General features: G+C 42.8%; 1 protein-coding gene across 2 annotated transcripts in view; it reads right to left on the reverse strand.

Moving 5' to 3' along the window:
- The window catches only part of lig3 (ligase III, DNA, ATP-dependent), a 25,319-nt gene extending 13,382 nt beyond the window's left edge, over positions 1-11,937 (reverse strand). For both annotated transcript variants that reach the window (XM_014197873.2, XM_014197871.2), the window contains exons 1-14: positions 11,731-11,937; positions 10,771-11,337; positions 10,429-10,557; positions 10,028-10,237; positions 9,726-9,877; positions 9,292-9,458; positions 9,000-9,077; positions 8,668-8,836; positions 4,300-4,455; positions 3,859-3,990; positions 3,553-3,632; positions 3,008-3,095; positions 1,328-1,405; positions 719-842 (exon numbers count right to left, since the gene is read on the reverse strand). In XM_014197873.2, the coding sequence (XP_014053348.1) occupies positions 719-842; positions 1,328-1,405; positions 3,008-3,095; positions 3,553-3,632; positions 3,859-3,990; positions 4,300-4,455; positions 8,668-8,836; positions 9,000-9,077; positions 9,292-9,458; positions 9,726-9,877; positions 10,028-10,237; positions 10,429-10,557; positions 10,771-11,317 (2,110 nt within the window). In that variant the 5' untranslated portion in view covers positions 11,318-11,337; positions 11,731-11,937. The remainder of the gene's footprint in view (positions 1-718; positions 843-1,327; positions 1,406-3,007; positions 3,096-3,552; positions 3,633-3,858; positions 3,991-4,299; positions 4,456-8,667; positions 8,837-8,999; positions 9,078-9,291; positions 9,459-9,725; positions 9,878-10,027; positions 10,238-10,428; positions 10,558-10,770; positions 11,338-11,730) is intronic.
- Positions 11,938-16,534: the final 4,597 nt, after the last annotated feature.

The raw sequence follows: 16,534 nt of genomic DNA on the forward strand, positions 1-16,534 counted from the left end.
GAGAATTTGTGGGCACAACTGAAAAAGGTGTGTGCGAGCAAGGAGGCCTACAAACCTGACTCAGTTACACCAGCTCTGTCAGGAGGAATGGGCCAAAATTCACCCAACGTATTGTGGGAAGCTTGTGGAAAGATACCCGAAACGTTTGACCAAAGTTTAAATTGTTTAGGGCAATGTATGTAAACTTCTGGCCCACTGGGAATGTGATTTAAGAAATAAAAGCTGAAATAAATAATTCTCTACTATTATTCTGACATTTCACATTCTTAAAATAAAGTGGTGATCCTAACTGACCTAAGACAGTAATTGTGAAAAACGGAGTTTAAATGTATTTGGCTAAGGTGTATGTAAACTTTCTACTTCAACTGTATATATTAAAATGAGAATCATGGTTGATCAGAGTCATTTTTCTACAGCAACCCACTCTTGGGGGACTGCCAGACAGTTATTTAAAAAAAAAAATTGATTAGCTCAGTCAGGTCAGGTGTCACTGTAGGGCTAGAACGAAAATGTGGTCTGTTGCGATTGTCCTAAGAGAGGGTTGGGAAACACTGCCTTCTATAGCATTACGTCGTATTAATTAGTGCTAAACGAAGCTAAATGTTTTACAACGGAAACCGTTTGTATCACATTGTAGAGTCTTTAGGGCAAAGTTCATGTTGCAAAGCGGTGTGCTACGGTGTTTACTAATGAATATGACCCTGGTATGTATACTGACCGTTTGAGCCTTTGCCATAGAAGGCTCCCAGCACCACCAGGTCTGCTGTGTCAGCCATTGCTCCCTCGTTCAGGTAGTCCTTCTTTACCTTCAGCCAGTGGCGCTTCCCTGGCTCATAGGTGCCCTTTGAATTCACACAGATTATGATCAATTCACATCGGTGTGTTGTTACATAGTAGATGTGTTTTTACATTATATCAACCCTCTATTGAGGAGAAATAAATACGTTTGCCATTTCCCACAGATAAAAATTTTGTAGAAAAAATATTAAGACTTGGCTTCTTGTTTCACATTGTTCCAAATAACATCAATTGCTCATTCCAAAGCCCCCAGATGTACAGGCTATCGGTAGGAAAGATGTGTACAGTAGAGTCAGGGGCCTAGTCCAGAAACAACCCCTAGCCCCTACTACCTCGGCACTTAAATAGATTTAAGATGATTGGATTAGTATAAGCAAAAACAGCAAACATTACACCTAGCCTATCGAAGGGCAAAATTGGAGCTACTGCCTTAATTGCTTATATCTTTCAGATGTACATGAAGTACCTGCCTAGGTGGTAAGCGCTAGAGGTTATTCCTGGGCCGGGTTAGAAGTTATTTCTGTCTCACCTTGAGGTCTTTGAGGACCAGCCCCTCCAGTCCCTCTCTGATGACCCGTGTGATCATCTCGGCCAGGTCAGCCGCCCTCTGTGAGACAAGACAGTAAACAACCAGCACATCAGGGTCATGTTCAGTAGGCACAAAAACGTTATGAAACGGAGGTACTATGTGAACTTGCCCAATAAGAAACATTTGTCTTAGTTCACTGTTGCAAAATGTTTTGCTACGGTGTCCCCGAATGAACGTGACCAGTTTCACTCTGCTACATGGGTGAATCCATTGGCTTGGTTGATTATAAGTTCGAAAGACACGTTTGAAGGAGAGTAGTTGCAAATATATATATATATTTTTTAATCTGGCACACGAGACACCTGTCTGATTCACGCCTGTCTCAGTGGACTAATCCATTGCGGGGGCTGCGGGGTTAGCACACGAGTATCACCAGTGGTACATTTGCCCTTAATTCTCATAATTACTAATCATCAACGTTTGTTTGGTTACGGTCATTTCTGTTAATGCATTCAACATATTATTAGTCTTTTACCGTTCTCATTGTCGGAGTGGACACTATTTGCGGACCGCACATATGTTGAGGAACAAGTTTTGGTTTTATTCATTCCATTTAAGAGTTGTCAATTTATTAATTGTCTTTTGTTTGGAGCGCTCCTGTCAATGGTGAGTAGGAACGCACACCTGATTACGCATAGAAGTAGGCCTAGGCTACCTGGCCTGCGTGCAAATGTAGGCTAAATGTGCCCATTTAGGGATCTGATAGTATTTCTGATTGTGGAGCTTCTTAAAGTAATTGTTTCTTTGCCTCAAACAGCAAGTAAGCAAAGTGTTTTTACATCCATTGAGAATGACAAAAGTTCCTCAAAGTAGCCTATATGAAAAATCTTTCCAGCCCTCTTTTGATAATCACACAAAAATATCATGCTCTAATCCAGTGAGAACATCATAAAATAGGCCTACCTGATATAGCCTACAGCTGTGTCTGGCCAGAACTCACTGGTGCAGGAATATTTTATATAATGTTGCAAGTTTTATATAATGTAGTGATAATGTTTAAAGTTCCTTGCACAGGCAATATAATATTTATTTTTAATCAGGATATTGTCTACCTGCAGGCTGCAATGTTTTTATTTGTTTGGCTTTATATAAGCTATTTTTTACATAGTTGGCAATCGAAGTTAATTCTAGAATTTTGATTAACCACATAATGAAACTGTTCCATGAAAACTGGCACGTAGATCGGTAGAAATGGTAAGATAAATTGGCACGCCAAATGGAAAAGGTTGCCGACCCCTGGTGTAGCCTATTACCAGCAACTTCAGGAGCTTAACAGCAGAATCTGCAAAGGCCAGCAGCACCTGGAGAAGGTGGGGGGGGTCGGGAGCAGGTTTTTTTTCATCTGGTTAGGCTATCTTGATCTTGGCTCCCTCGAGTCATTTGTGTGTATTAATTATTTAAATCACAGTGTGCTTAAAAGCACCAGACAAGCTCAGTAGCCTACATATAGTTGATTTGATTAAAAACTGTGTCTATATAGGGAAAAAATACATGTTTAAAAATGTAGACCAATCAATTGGTCGAAAGAACAAACAAATCTCGGTCAACCAAGATTTTTTTGTTGTTGTCAGGGACAGCCATAAAGGAGAGACGTTTCAGACGTGACGTGGGTCTACATACAGTGACGTGCTTCATCTCGGAGAACAGGATCCTGTTGGGAACCTCCACCATGTTGTCATGGAGGAACTTCCTTCGTTCGTACAGGGGCCTGTGGAGAAGAGAGCACGGTTGCGTTCAAATAGTCAAGTAACAGAAGAAAATGCTCCAAAATGGAGTGAAAGAGGGAGATAACATCTAAACTTCTCCAATAAGAGTTGCTCATTTTCCACTGCAAAATGTTTAAAGGTTTTGCTATGGTGAGCCCCAATGAACATGACCCAGGCTGTGACTTTGAATGTGTGTAAAAAAATAAATAATTAAATACTGGATCAAACAGAAATGAATGCAGACAGACAATGAACATGATATTCACAACATACAGTACACATCAAAGCTTCTACAATAGAGGGATAGGAGTTGAGTGGACACAAGTCAACTGTCCATGCAGTTGTTAAAAAAAAATATTTCAGCCAACTCAAGGATGAGTGAATGTAAGTTCATAGTGAATTCAATACAGGCCTAAGTGTTGTAAATCTACAGAAAGAAGTGACTACAGACGAACTTACTTCTCCATCAGGCTCACGCCGTTGAAATAGATGCAGTCGAACACAAACAAGCACACTTTGGCGTCTTCGAAGGCTGCTTTCTAAAAAAGGAGAGAACCATTTCTCCTGACACGCACTCTTGCTCTGTATCACACACACACACACACACAACGGCCCCCCTTACCATCTCACACACACCAGCCAACACCCCCTCACCCCACACACACACACACACACACACACACACACACACCGCCCCGCAAACCCAAACAAGCGTACACTCCAAAGAGAGGTCAGTGGAAAGATACATTTGGCAGGCATGCTCACCTTGTGCACCCCCAGTGTCCCGAAGGGCAGTGGCTTGCTGGTGTTGGTGTCGATGAGGAGCACCTCGGCATCCAGGATCATGCTGTTGCCACCAACAAAGGCCTGAGGGATGAACTCTTTAAAATGGGCCACCTGGAACACAGAGGCTTTGGGTTAGATATGGAAAGGCATCAAAACATCAAGGGGCATCAGATGGGAAAAGGCCTTTAAAAAAATGATACACTTATTTGGATCAAACACATTTAATCTTGTTTCTACTGAGGACACATCTAGGCTAGGGAATCAGTGAAAGGGATGGCCTTGAAAAACAAATGGTCTATGCTGCCCAGTCCTCAAAACCGTAATCAAACAGAGGATTTGTTTTACACTTTCCGACTTGCTTATGCAGAATCGGTAAAGAGTTCAACCATGCAGCTTCTCTCAGTGTGTGTGTGGTCTGACCTTGTGTGGCAAAACAGGTTTAAGGCTGCGGCTGAAGTAGCTGAAGTGGTCTCCATTCTTGTGGACCTGCACACGCTCGCCGTCGTACTTGATTTCAGAGTACATGCCGTTGGGGCACTTCTTCATGGCGTACTGGATGGACTTGCATGCCTCAGCCTGGGAGGGAGAACCAATGACTTGTATTAGCCCCATACATTGGACTAGGGAAACCTATAATTATAGTTGGGTCTGCCTTCAGTGTATTCAGCTCTTCCTAGGTTTGCAGACTCTCCATTGGAAACCTGGGGTTGTATGTATCGAGAGTCTCCGAGTGGGAGCACAGATCAGTTTCGCCTTTTATATCACAAAGAATAAGAAGATTACATGGACACGGGGACCTGATCCAAGATCAGCACTTCTACTCTGAGACACTTGATACATACTGTACAATGCATTCGGAAAGTATTCAGATCCCTTCACTTTTTCCACATTTTGTTACGTTACAACCTTATTCTAAAATGGATTAGATTGATGAGGGGAAAAAAACAAAATCGACACACAATACCCAATAATGACAAAGCAAAAAGAAGTTGACATTTTTGCAAATATATTCATATTAAAAATAAAAAAATAAAATATAACATTTACATAATTATTCAGACCCTTTACTCAGTACTTTGTTGAAGCACTTTTGGCAGTGATTCCAGCCTCAAGTCTTCTTTGGTATGACGCTACAAGCTTGGCACACCTGTACTTGGGGAGTTTCTCCCATTCTTATTGCAGAACCTCTCAATCTCTGTCAGGTTGGATGGAGAGTGTTGCTGCAAAGCCATTTTCAGGTCTCTCCAGAGATGTTCGATCTGGTTCAAGTCCAGGCTCTGGGTAGGCCAATCAAGGACATTCAGAGACTTGTTCCTAAGCCACTCCTGCATTAACTTGGCTGTGTGCTTAGGGTCGTTCTCCTGTTGGAAGGTGAACCTTTGCACCAGTCTGAGATCCGGATTCACCGTAGGGATGGTATTGGCCAGGTGATGAGTGGTACCTGGTTTCTTCCAGACGTGACACTTGGCTTTTAAGCCAAAGAGTTTTGGCCTTCATCAGACCAGAGAATCTTGTTTTTCATGGTCTGAGAGTCCTTTGGTGCCTTTTGGCAAACTCCAAGCGGGCTGTCATGTGCCTTTTTGGTGTGCTGCAGAGATGGTTGTCCTTCTGGAAGGTTTTCCTCTGTGGAGATGGGAGCTCTGTCAGAGTGACCATCGGTTTCTTGGTACCCTCCCTGACCAAGGTCCTTCTCCCCCGATTGCTCAGTTAGGTCGGGCGGCCAGCTCTAGGAAGAGTCTTGGTTGTTCCAAACTTCTTCCATTTAAGAATGATGGAGGCCACTGTTCTTGGGTACCCTTCCCCAGATCTCTGCCTCGACACAATCCTGTCTCGGAGCTCTACGGACAATACCTTTGACCTCATGACTTGGTTTTTGCTCTGACGTGCACTGTTAACTGTGGGACCTTATACAGACAGGTGTGGGCCTTTCCAAATCATGTCCAATCAATTGAATTTACCACAGTTGGACTCCAATCAAGTTGTAGAAACATCTCAAGGATGATCAATGGAAACAGGATATACCTGAGCTCAATTTTGAGTCTCATAGCAAAGGGTCTGAATACTTATGTAAATAAGGTATTCGTTTTTTTATAAATTAGCAAACATTTCTAAAAACCTGTTTTCTCTTTGTCATTATGGGGCATTGTGTGTAGATTGATGGGGGAAATAATTATATGAATCCATTTTAGAATACGGCGGTAACGTAACAATGTGGAAAAAGTGAAGGGGGCTGAATACTTTCCGAATGCAGCGTACATATGGCCCCTGGTTGGGAGGTAGGTCTGACCCTGGTCTTACTGTAGGTCTGCTTCAGTGTTTAAGAGGAACCTAATACACTGAAGCAGACCTTTGTTAACATTTAGTTGAGGGATGATAACCCACTCACTTTGGGGCAAAATACATTAAAGTAATACTGTATGGGTTGGAAAGTGCTCTAGTTGTTCATATTTACTGTTCTGTACTTGGTATGCTGGATGTAGCATGCTTCAAATGTGAAAGAACTTATACAATTTTACTGCGAGGATACATTTCAATTCCATTCATATTTCTGCTGTGTACACGTTGTGTCTGAAGTGACTTGCGTACAGCATGGCTTGCGAAATCGCATAAGATCAACCCCCCCAAAAAATGTCTCATTCAGAATTCATTCTCTGTCATGCAGATCTCTCAGTTGTAGTCAATTGCTCTTGGGAATACACTTTTTCTGATCACAGAAACCCTTTCAACCAGCTGAAATGTTAAATGAGCCCATCAAATCACATATTATTGGTCACATACACATATTAGCATATGCTATTGCGGGTGTAGGGAAATGCTTGTGTTCCTAGCTCCAACAGTGCAGTAATATCTAACAAGTCACAACAACACAAATTTCAAGTAAAAAGAAGAGTTAAGAAATATCAATATTAGGACGAGCAATGTCGGAGTGGCATGGACTAAAATACAGTAGAATACAGTAAATACATATGAATTAAGGCAGTATGTAAACATTATTAAAGTGACCAGTGATTCCATGTCTATATAAGGCAGCAGCCTCTAAGGTGCAGGGTTGAGTGGTGGTAGCCAGCTAGTGATGGCTATCTATCTGATGGCCTTGAGATAGAATGTTGTTGAGATAGATGTTTTTCAGTCTCTCAGTCCCAGCTTTGATGCACCTGTACTGACCTCACCTTCTGGATGGTAGTGGGGTGAACAGGCCATGGAGGTTGATGTCCTTGATTATATATTTCTCCTTCCTGAGACGCTGTAGTTGTCCTGGAGGGAAGGCAGTGTGCACCCGGTGATACATTGGGCAGACCGCACCACCCTCTGGAGAGCCCTGCGGTTGCGGGCAGTGCAGTTGCCATACCAGGCGGTGATACAGCCCGACAGGGTGCTCTCAATTGTGCATCTGTAAAAGTTTGTGATGGTCTTAGGGCCAAGTTGAATTTCTTCAGCCTCCTGAGGTGGCGCTTTCTTCACCACACTGTGTGTGGGTGGACCATTTCAGATTGTCAGTAATGTGTACGCCGAGGAACTTTTTGAAAAAGCTTTTCACCTTCTCCACTGCGGTCCTGTCAATGTGGATAGGGGAGTGCTCGCTCTGCTGTCTCCTGAAGTCCACATTCAGCTTCTTCGTTTTGTTAACATTGAGGGAGAGGTTCTTTTCCTGGCACAACTACCCTCACCTCCTCCCTGTAAGCTGTCTCATTGTTGGTAATCAGGCCTACAACTGTTGTGTCGTTTGCAAACTTGACCATTGAGTAGGAGGCATGAGTGGCTAAGCAGTCATGGGTGCCGTCAGGAAGTCCAGGACCCAGTTGCAGAGGGCGGGGTTCAGACCCAGGGCCTCAAGCTTAATGATAAGCTTGGAGGGTACTATGGTGTTGAATGCTGAGCTATAGTCAATGAACAGCCTTCTTACATAGGTATTCCTCTTGTCCAGATGGGATAGGGCAGTATGCAGTATGATGGCGATTGCATCATCTGTGGATCTATTGGGGCGATATGCATATTGAAATGGGTCTAGGGTGTCAGGTAAGGTAGATGTGACATGATCCTAAACTAGCCTCTCAAAGCAATTCATGATAACAGAAGTGAGTGGTACGGGGCGATAGTCATTTAGTTCAGTTACCTTTGCCTTCTTGGGTACAGGAACAATGGTGGCCATCTTGAAGCAAGTGGGGACAGCAGACTGGGATAGGGAGAGATTGAATATGTCCGTAAATGCGACTAGGGATGAGGACGTCGGCCACGGAGAACCAACTGTACTTGGGAGCGGGCAGTGTCGATGGCACTGTGTTATCCTCAAAGCGGGCGAAGGCGTTTAGCTTGTCCTGGAGCAAGATGTCGGTGTCTGCAATGTGGCTAGTTTTCCCTTTGTAGTCCGTGATTGTCTATAGACCCTGCCACATACGTCTCATGTCTGAGCCGTTGAATTACAACTCCACTTTGTCTCTGTTCTGACATTTTGCCTGTTTGATTGCCTTATGGAGGGAATAACTACACTTTGTATTCAACCATATTCCCAGTCACCTTGCCATGGTTAAATGCGGTGGTTCGCGCGAATGCTGCCATCTATCCACGGTTTCTGATTTGGGTAGGTTGTAATAGTCAAAATGGGAAGAACATCTGCTATGCACTTCCTGATGAACTCAGTCACCGTGTCAGTGTATACATTCAGAGTTTGTTTGTGTGTCAAGTTCATGTTTACAGGTCGAGTATGTATGCAGAGGGCGAGTATGAGCATGTCTGCTGAGTGCATGTGTGGATCTGTGTGTGTGAGAGCATGTATGTGTATGAGCTCACCAGCATAGGCTGCACTGGGGTCATGAGGGAGGCTTCAATAGTGAGGAGCTTCCTGGGGCCTGAGCCGTTGGTGGCGTCCTGCTGGTTCCTCAGCACACGCTCTATCACGTCCCCTAGGTTACGGGAGGCCTTGAAAGCGTCGTAGGCATTCGGGTCCACTGCATCCAAGCTGTTCACAAGATACATTTGATTGAGAAGGGGGTTCAAATATACTGCAATAACTTTCAAAGTTCATGTATGCTTTGAAAGCTCTAGTATATTAGGTTTAGAAGTTCTAGCATAGTGTTTTAATGTTGTCGTGTCAGGTTAGGAGTAAATCTAAGGTGACTTACACATGCTTAGCTCCAGAGTTCATCTTTAGATCATGCTTAATGAGTCTGATGATACATTTCAGGTCATTGCCGGTGCATCTGCAACAAAGACATGGTTGACTTGTGTGAGTATGGCTGCAGTTATATAATTTGATTATATTCAGAAGTTGACTCTGTCCCTTAGTCTTTTGATGCATAATATGTTGGTGCAGTAGAAGGAATTGTGGACAGACACTGAATTACTAGGAATTTTAAGATGTCAAGTCATTAAGTACAGTATAGGTCTGCTAATAGGAAGACATTTTTTTTTAACTTTTTGGATATGTCCTCTAGCTCTTTCTGCTGGTCATCCTCCTTGGTTAACTGGGCCAGACGGGTAAGGGACGCATCCACTTCCTGAATCGTGAGCAGACTCTTGGCGGCCGGCGGGAAAGACTTGCCTTCTTCAAAAAACATCCTCACTGTCTCCGACACATCCCCCTGTACGCCCAGAATAAAAATATACTCAATACACGTCAGTCCTGAAACCCCTGAGTCGGGGGTCACATGGGCTGTATGTTGTGATAGAGCCTACTCAGCATAATCTACCATTTATGTCAGACTATGTACTAGTGTTTGTTCCCAGCTATGTTTTGTGTATGCAATGTGAGAGGTGCTAAGATTGTCCTCTTATATGACAATGAACATGAATCTGAATAACTTGTCAGAAGCACTGACTGTCATGTTCTGGACTCAACAAACACTGACCTGTTCCAGATCTCGCACCATCTCCTCCTGGTTGCAGTTGAAGATGCGGCTGAATAGCTTGACTATCTGTTTGTCGTTGAGGTTGTACACACTCTTCACCACCCCTGGGAGAAGCAGCTTCACCGTCAGGTACACATCTCCCTTGAATTTATCTGGTAGGGAGAAGAGAAAAAGAAAATTAGGTATTTCATTAATTCTGCTTGCCTACTTAAAAACAACCTTTGAGGACAACATTCAATGCAGTACAATACTGCAGAGACAATTTACAACATAAATTAAGCTACGCACGCATGCACACACACCTCCCCCTGAGCCTTTCTTCAGGAAGTCGTGGATGATCTGTGTCTTGATGTTGTAGCTATTCTTGTCTGCCACCATGGCACAGAGCTTGCGGAACTCCCGGAGCAGGTTATCCTTGTGTTTGGGGTCACAGAGCTGTGCGGAAAGAGGACTGCCTTGGTTGGGTTTGGCTGGGGAGGGGCCTGGGCTGCCTGAGCTCCCAGCCTTAGTAGCTAATTGGACAAAGGACAATATGATTGAAAAAAATAAAGACGAGATAATACAGTAGGGTTATGTTCTGGTGGAATGGACAGAGGAAAATAGTTTTGAAACTGAAAACACAAACATCTGCACTTTTGTAGCAGGACTAGCTAGTTTTCAGATGTGCACACTGGTTGATGCATCCACCGGAATACCCTCTCACCTGTGAAGCCAGAGAACTTCCGTGGTGCATTCAGAGAAGGGTCAGCAGGCAGAGCAGACAGCTGACCACTGTTGTTCAGCTTGGCTTGCACCTTCTTCTTTGGGCTCGCGTTAGCTTTGGCCATCAAGTCTGAAAGAGAATGAAAGAGTTGTTATATGGCATCTCAATTAACATGACAAGAAAAGTTTAAAGACGTCAAAATATTTTCTTCCATGGTGAACAACACCAACTTGAATGCCATGACATGCATCCTATGAGTCGGTCAGTATATGCATTACAAAAAACATTTCGGCATGTGGAACTTAATCTTGCTACATTGACGGAAATATATAAACGTTGTACCTTCAACAAGTTTGTTGATGAGCTCCTTGTCCTCATCCTGCAGCTCCTCCCAGCCCTCCAGGTCTGTGATGTCCTCGATCTTCTTAGTGGTGGCACGGGCCCGCTCCAGCTTCTCAAAGATACACTTCACATGGTACCACTCCTTCATCTCCCCGGCGGACTCACTGAACGGGTTAGGCACAATCTTCCCGATGCGGGTCAAGCCCTTCATGATTTTGTCCTTACACTTCTTACATCCCGCAGTGCCACGTTTGGCATACTCTACACAGTATCTCTGTTCAGCCATGTCTGTCTGGTTAGTACAATAGTGACGCCAGCAAACCTTGAAATTGGAATCTAGTGAAAGACTGCGATTCCAAGGGGGCTGGGTGCACTGTTGGCAGTCCAAGGGATAGGGGAGGATGCCCCTACAATGGGGTAGAATTTGGAAGTTTGCAGATAAGGGATAAGCGACAAACAGTTTCCAGGTGGGTTGACACCTACACAGTTTCCCAAAATGTATATTGTAGACAGTCTTAAGTGCCAATGAAATACAGAATCTCTGCATCCAATATGGTTTGGTGATATCTAAAATGTAAAAAGGTTAAAGGTTATTCACAACGATGCAATGCAGTATAAATAATAGCCAGTCTGCTTACCCCCCCCCGCATTTGGCGATTAGTTAGCCAGCCAGCTAACTAACAACAAACCCATAAAAGCTAGTTCGTGTATGGAAATGGAGATGCTGTCCAGACAACGCCATATAGTATGTATAGAGCAGCGTATTACTCCATAAAGTAATGAACTTTTCACAAGAACACTTAATCGTAGTAAGCTAGAAGTATGACAACTCGCTAAAACTCGTTACGTGTAGATGACTGCAGTCATTTGCTAACTGGTTGCTACCTAGCTAACGTTAGCTTTTAGCTAACTTTAACCAAATGTGGTAAGGTTCAAAATGGGCTCAAACATGTCATTTACCTTGTTTTAAAGTGGGGGAGGAGGCTCATTAGCTTAAATATTACAAACGAGGTTCGCTTATACTAGCTAGCAGCTAGCTATAGGCTACACAATCATTGAAAAGGCAACACTCAGTTCCCTTTAAGTCCTAGCGAGCTACCACGCTTCCTCTTTGTTCGCCTGCGTTTCCTGGTTTTTGCGCATGTGCGGGTATGCAGACAGAAATGGTAATGAGACGCAAGACCAAATCAAATTGTATTTGTCACATGCGCCTAATACAACGGGTTTAGCTTACGAGCCCTTCCCAGCGATGCAGAGTTAAAAACAATAACACAAAGACAAATACTAACACAGGAGGAATAAAATATACAAGAAAGGAGCTTTATACAGTGATTAGCAGTAGGCTACCAGATCATTTCGAACCAACTCATCATCAAGCTTTTGTTAGGGTTGAACTGGCTATTTGTATGCATAACTTATATAATATACCGGGGAAGCTATGCTACAATATTAAGTATATAAACTACTGGTAAATTAACTGTTGAAGACAAGAAGAACTACAACCGGCAACAGGAAGTGCGTCACGACGCTGGGATCAGCCTGCACTCCGACGACAGGAGGAGCAAGTTTAAACCATGCTCCTCCTCCCTCTGACAGGCCAGCATTGAGCGGGAACTATCTCTGTCAGAGTATAAAAGAGAGAACAATAGAATGTGACGCCCTCTTCTCTGTTTGCCCTGCGAGGTAAAACAGCGAGACCGTATATATACGAACCACACATATACCACGCACGTGTTTGCATTAATTAAAGTACAGCTAAATCAGAAGTTACTATGTGCTGACTATTTTGTTCTGTTACCAGAAACGAACTGTCGCAACATTAACACTTTGATTATTTTAATCAGCTGTGTAGTGCTAGGGCACAAACCTTAAAGTGCACCCAGGCGGGGCCCCAGTACCGAGTTTGGGAAACACTACTTCATCACTACACGCAAATACTTTTCAAAAAATATAGAGCTCGCCAGCTTGAAGTCCTAAAAACCGGAAATTAGTTACTGGTTCGTTCAGCCATTCCTATGGGGGAAAGAATGGAGTTTTGGGATAACTGACGAAAATAAGATCTGAGGTTAACAGACTTTGGAGATCTTATACATTTTGTCCTAAGAGATAATATCAGTCAGTCATGACCTTTATGAAATATGAAGCCTTTATGTGCTTTATGTTCTTGTTTTGATTAAATAAAATGCTTCACTAGCTGATGAATATTATCTCATAGAACAAAACTTATAAAATATACTAAACCAGTCTTTACCACAGACCTTATTTTTGGTATTTGTAAAAACAAAATAGCACATTTCACCATGGGCTTTGGCCAAATCAAATCAAATGTTATTTGTCACATGCTCCAAATCCAACAGTGAAATGCTTACTTACAAGCCCTTAACCAACAATGCTTTAAGAAGCTAAGAAAAATGTGTTAAGTAAAAAATAGAAAACAAAAGTCACAAATAATTAAACATCAGCAGTAAAATAACAATAGCGAGGCTATATACAGGGGTACCAGTACAGTGTCAATGTGCGGGGGCACCGGTTAGTAATTGAGGTAATATGTACATGTAGGTAGAGTTAAAGTGACTATGCATAGATAATAAACAGAGAGTAAAAGCAGGAGTCTTGGTAGCCCTTTGATTATCTATTCAGGAGTCTTATGGCTTGGGGGTAGAAGCTGTTAAGAAGCCTTTTGGACCTAGACTTGGCACTCCGGCACCACTTGCCTTGCGGTAGCAGACAATTTTTAGGGCCTTCCTCTGACACCGCCTGGTATAGAGGTCCTGGATGGCAGGAAGCTTGGTCCCAGTGATGTACTGGGCCATACGCACTACCCTCTGTAGTGCCTTGCAGTCAGCGGCCAAACAGTTGCTATACCAGGCAGTGATGCAACCAGTCAGGATGCTCTTGATGGTACAGCTACAGAACCTTTTGAGGATCTGAAGACCCATGCCAAGTCTGGCTTTGTCATGGCCTCTTGTGTTTTTATTTTTTTTATTTTAACTTTATAGGCAAGTCATTTAAGAACAAATTCTTATTTTCAATGACTAGGAACAGTGGGTTAACTGCCTTGTTCCGGGGCAGAACAACAGAGTTTTACCTTGTCAGCTCGGGGATTTGATCTTGCAACCTCCCGGTTACTAGTCCAATGCTCTAACCACTAGGCTACCTGCCACCCCAGGCCGAGCCATGGCGGAGTTAGTGCCTACAAAAAAAAACTCCATTACTGTTGCTCTCTATTGGGCAGATATTGCACAATCCAGGGCACGTTCAGCAAGACGCAAAGTTTTGGAACATTGCCTTTCTGTTTTTCTAACATGTATTGACTCAGGAGGTGAATACTTATCAAATCAAGTATTGTACTTGTGTATTAATTTACTCATACTGAATGCTTTTTATGAACGTTTTCGATTATTGAAATGTAATCAAAGATGTTCATAAAAGGCATTGGGTAGGAGTAAATTAATACACAAATATTAATACACTTTTAGACATATCTTAAATTAAAGCGTTTTCATGAATATGATGATATCATCTTGAAGTCCATTCAAGAGATTATGGGACATGAAGTAAAGTGGAAGGGTATACCCACTTTTAGCTACCCACTTACCTGGCCAGAAATACATTAAGGGATGAGAAATTCTTCGTGTTTTTGGCCTGGCCATAGACTAAGATAGACATCCCATCTTTGTATCTGTCCCATTATGGCATCTGTGAGAGCATGGGCAGCACCATTGAGGTAATCTTTATTTTAAAGTAATCAATTTACTTCTGCTACTACTTCTATGAGTTGGCAAACAAACTGAAAGGTTGCATACTGCCACCTCGAGTGTGTTGTTTGAACAGTTATAAAACAGGTATAAAGCCAATGTTGGCGATTTACAGCCACCTGCAGTTATGGAATGTTTGCTCATGAGTACAATTCATTGGCTTATCTCTACTGATGACCTAGATGGAATTACAGTTGAAGTCGGAAGTTTACATACACTTAGGTTGGAGTCATTAAAACTCGTTTTTCAACCACTCCTCAAATTTCTTGTTAACAAACTATAGTTTTGGCAAGTTGGTTGAGACATCTACTTTGTGCATGACACAAGTAATTTTTCCAACAATTGTTTACAGACAGATTATTTCACTTATCACACTGTATCACAATTCCAGTGGGTCAGAAGTTTACATACACTAAGTTGACAGTGCCTTTAAACAGCTTGTAAAATTCCAGAAAGTTATGTCATGGCTTTAGATGCTTCGGATAGGCTAATTGACATCATTTGAGTCAATTGGAGGTGTACCTGTGGATGTATTTCAAGGCCTACCTTCAAACTCAGTGCCTCTTTGCTTGACATCATGGAAAAAATCAAAAGAAATCAGCCAAGACCTCAGAAAAAAATTGTAGACCTCCACAAGTCTGGTTCATCCTTGGGAGCAATTTCCAAACGCCTGAAGGTCCCACGTTCATCTGTACAAACAATAGTACGCAAGTATAAACACCATGGGACCACGCAGCCGTCATACTGCTTAGGAAGGAGATGCGTTCTGTCTCCCAGAGATGAACGTACTTTGGTGCGAAAAGTGCAAATCAATCTCAGAACAACAGCAAAGGACCTTGTGAAGATGCTGGAGGAAACAGGTACAAAAGTATCTATATCCACAGTAAAACGAGTCCTTTATAACATAACCTGAAAGGCCGCTCAGCAAGGAAGAAGCCACTGCTCCAAAACCGGCATAAAAAAGCCAGACTACGGTTTGCAACTGCACATGGGGACAAAGATTGCACTTTTTGGAGAAATTTCCTCTGGTCTGGTGAAACAAAAATAGAACTGTTTGGCCATAATGACCATCGTTATGTTTGGAGGAAAAAGGGGAGGCTTGCAAGCCGAAGAACACCATCCCAATCGTGAAGCACGGGGGTGGCAGCATCATGTTGTGGGGGTGCTTTGCTGCAGGAGGGACTGGTGCACTTCACAAAATAGATGGCATCATGAGGCAGGAAAATTATGTGAATATATTGAAGCAACATCTCAAGACATCAGTCAGTTAGTTAAAGGTTGGTTGCAAATGGGTCTTCCAAATGGACAATGACCCCAAGCATACTTCCAAAGTTGTGGCAAAATGGCTTAAGGACAACAAAGTCAAGGTATTGGAGTGGCCATCACAAAGCCCTGACCTCAATCCTATAGAAAATATGTGGGCAGAACTGAAAAAGCATGTGCGAGCATGGAGGCCTACAAACCTGACTCAGTTACACCAGCTCTGTCAGGAGGAATGGGCCAAAATTCACCCATCTTATTGTGGGAAGCTTGTGGAAGGCTACCCAAAACGTTTGAGCCAAGTTAAGCAATTTAAAGGCTATGCTACCAAATACTAGTTGAGTTTATTTAAACTTCTGACCCACAGGGAATGTGATGAAATAAATAAAAGCTGAAATAAATCATTCTCTCTACTATTATTCTGACATTTCACATTCTTTGTCACGACTTCTACCGATGTCGATGCCTCTCCTTGTTCGGGCGGTGTTCGGCGGTCGACGTCACCGGCCTTCTAGCCATCGCTGATCCATTTTTCATTTTCCATTTGTTTTGTCTCGTTTTTCCACACACCTGGTTCTCATTGTCCCTCATTATGTTTTGTGTATTTAACCCTCTGTTTCCCCCATGTCTTTGTTTATCTGTGTTGATGTTTGCGCACGTTAGTCTGATTGCGCTGGGTTATGTATACCCGTTTTGTATTTCGTGTTCATTGTGCAGTGTGCTTTTGGTTCGCCTTAATAAAAGGC

Source organism: Salmo salar, chromosome ssa04 (assembly GCF_905237065.1).
Source record: "Salmo salar chromosome ssa04, Ssal_v3.1, whole genome shotgun sequence".
Taxonomy (NCBI): Eukaryota; Metazoa; Chordata; class Actinopteri; order Salmoniformes; family Salmonidae; genus Salmo; species Salmo salar.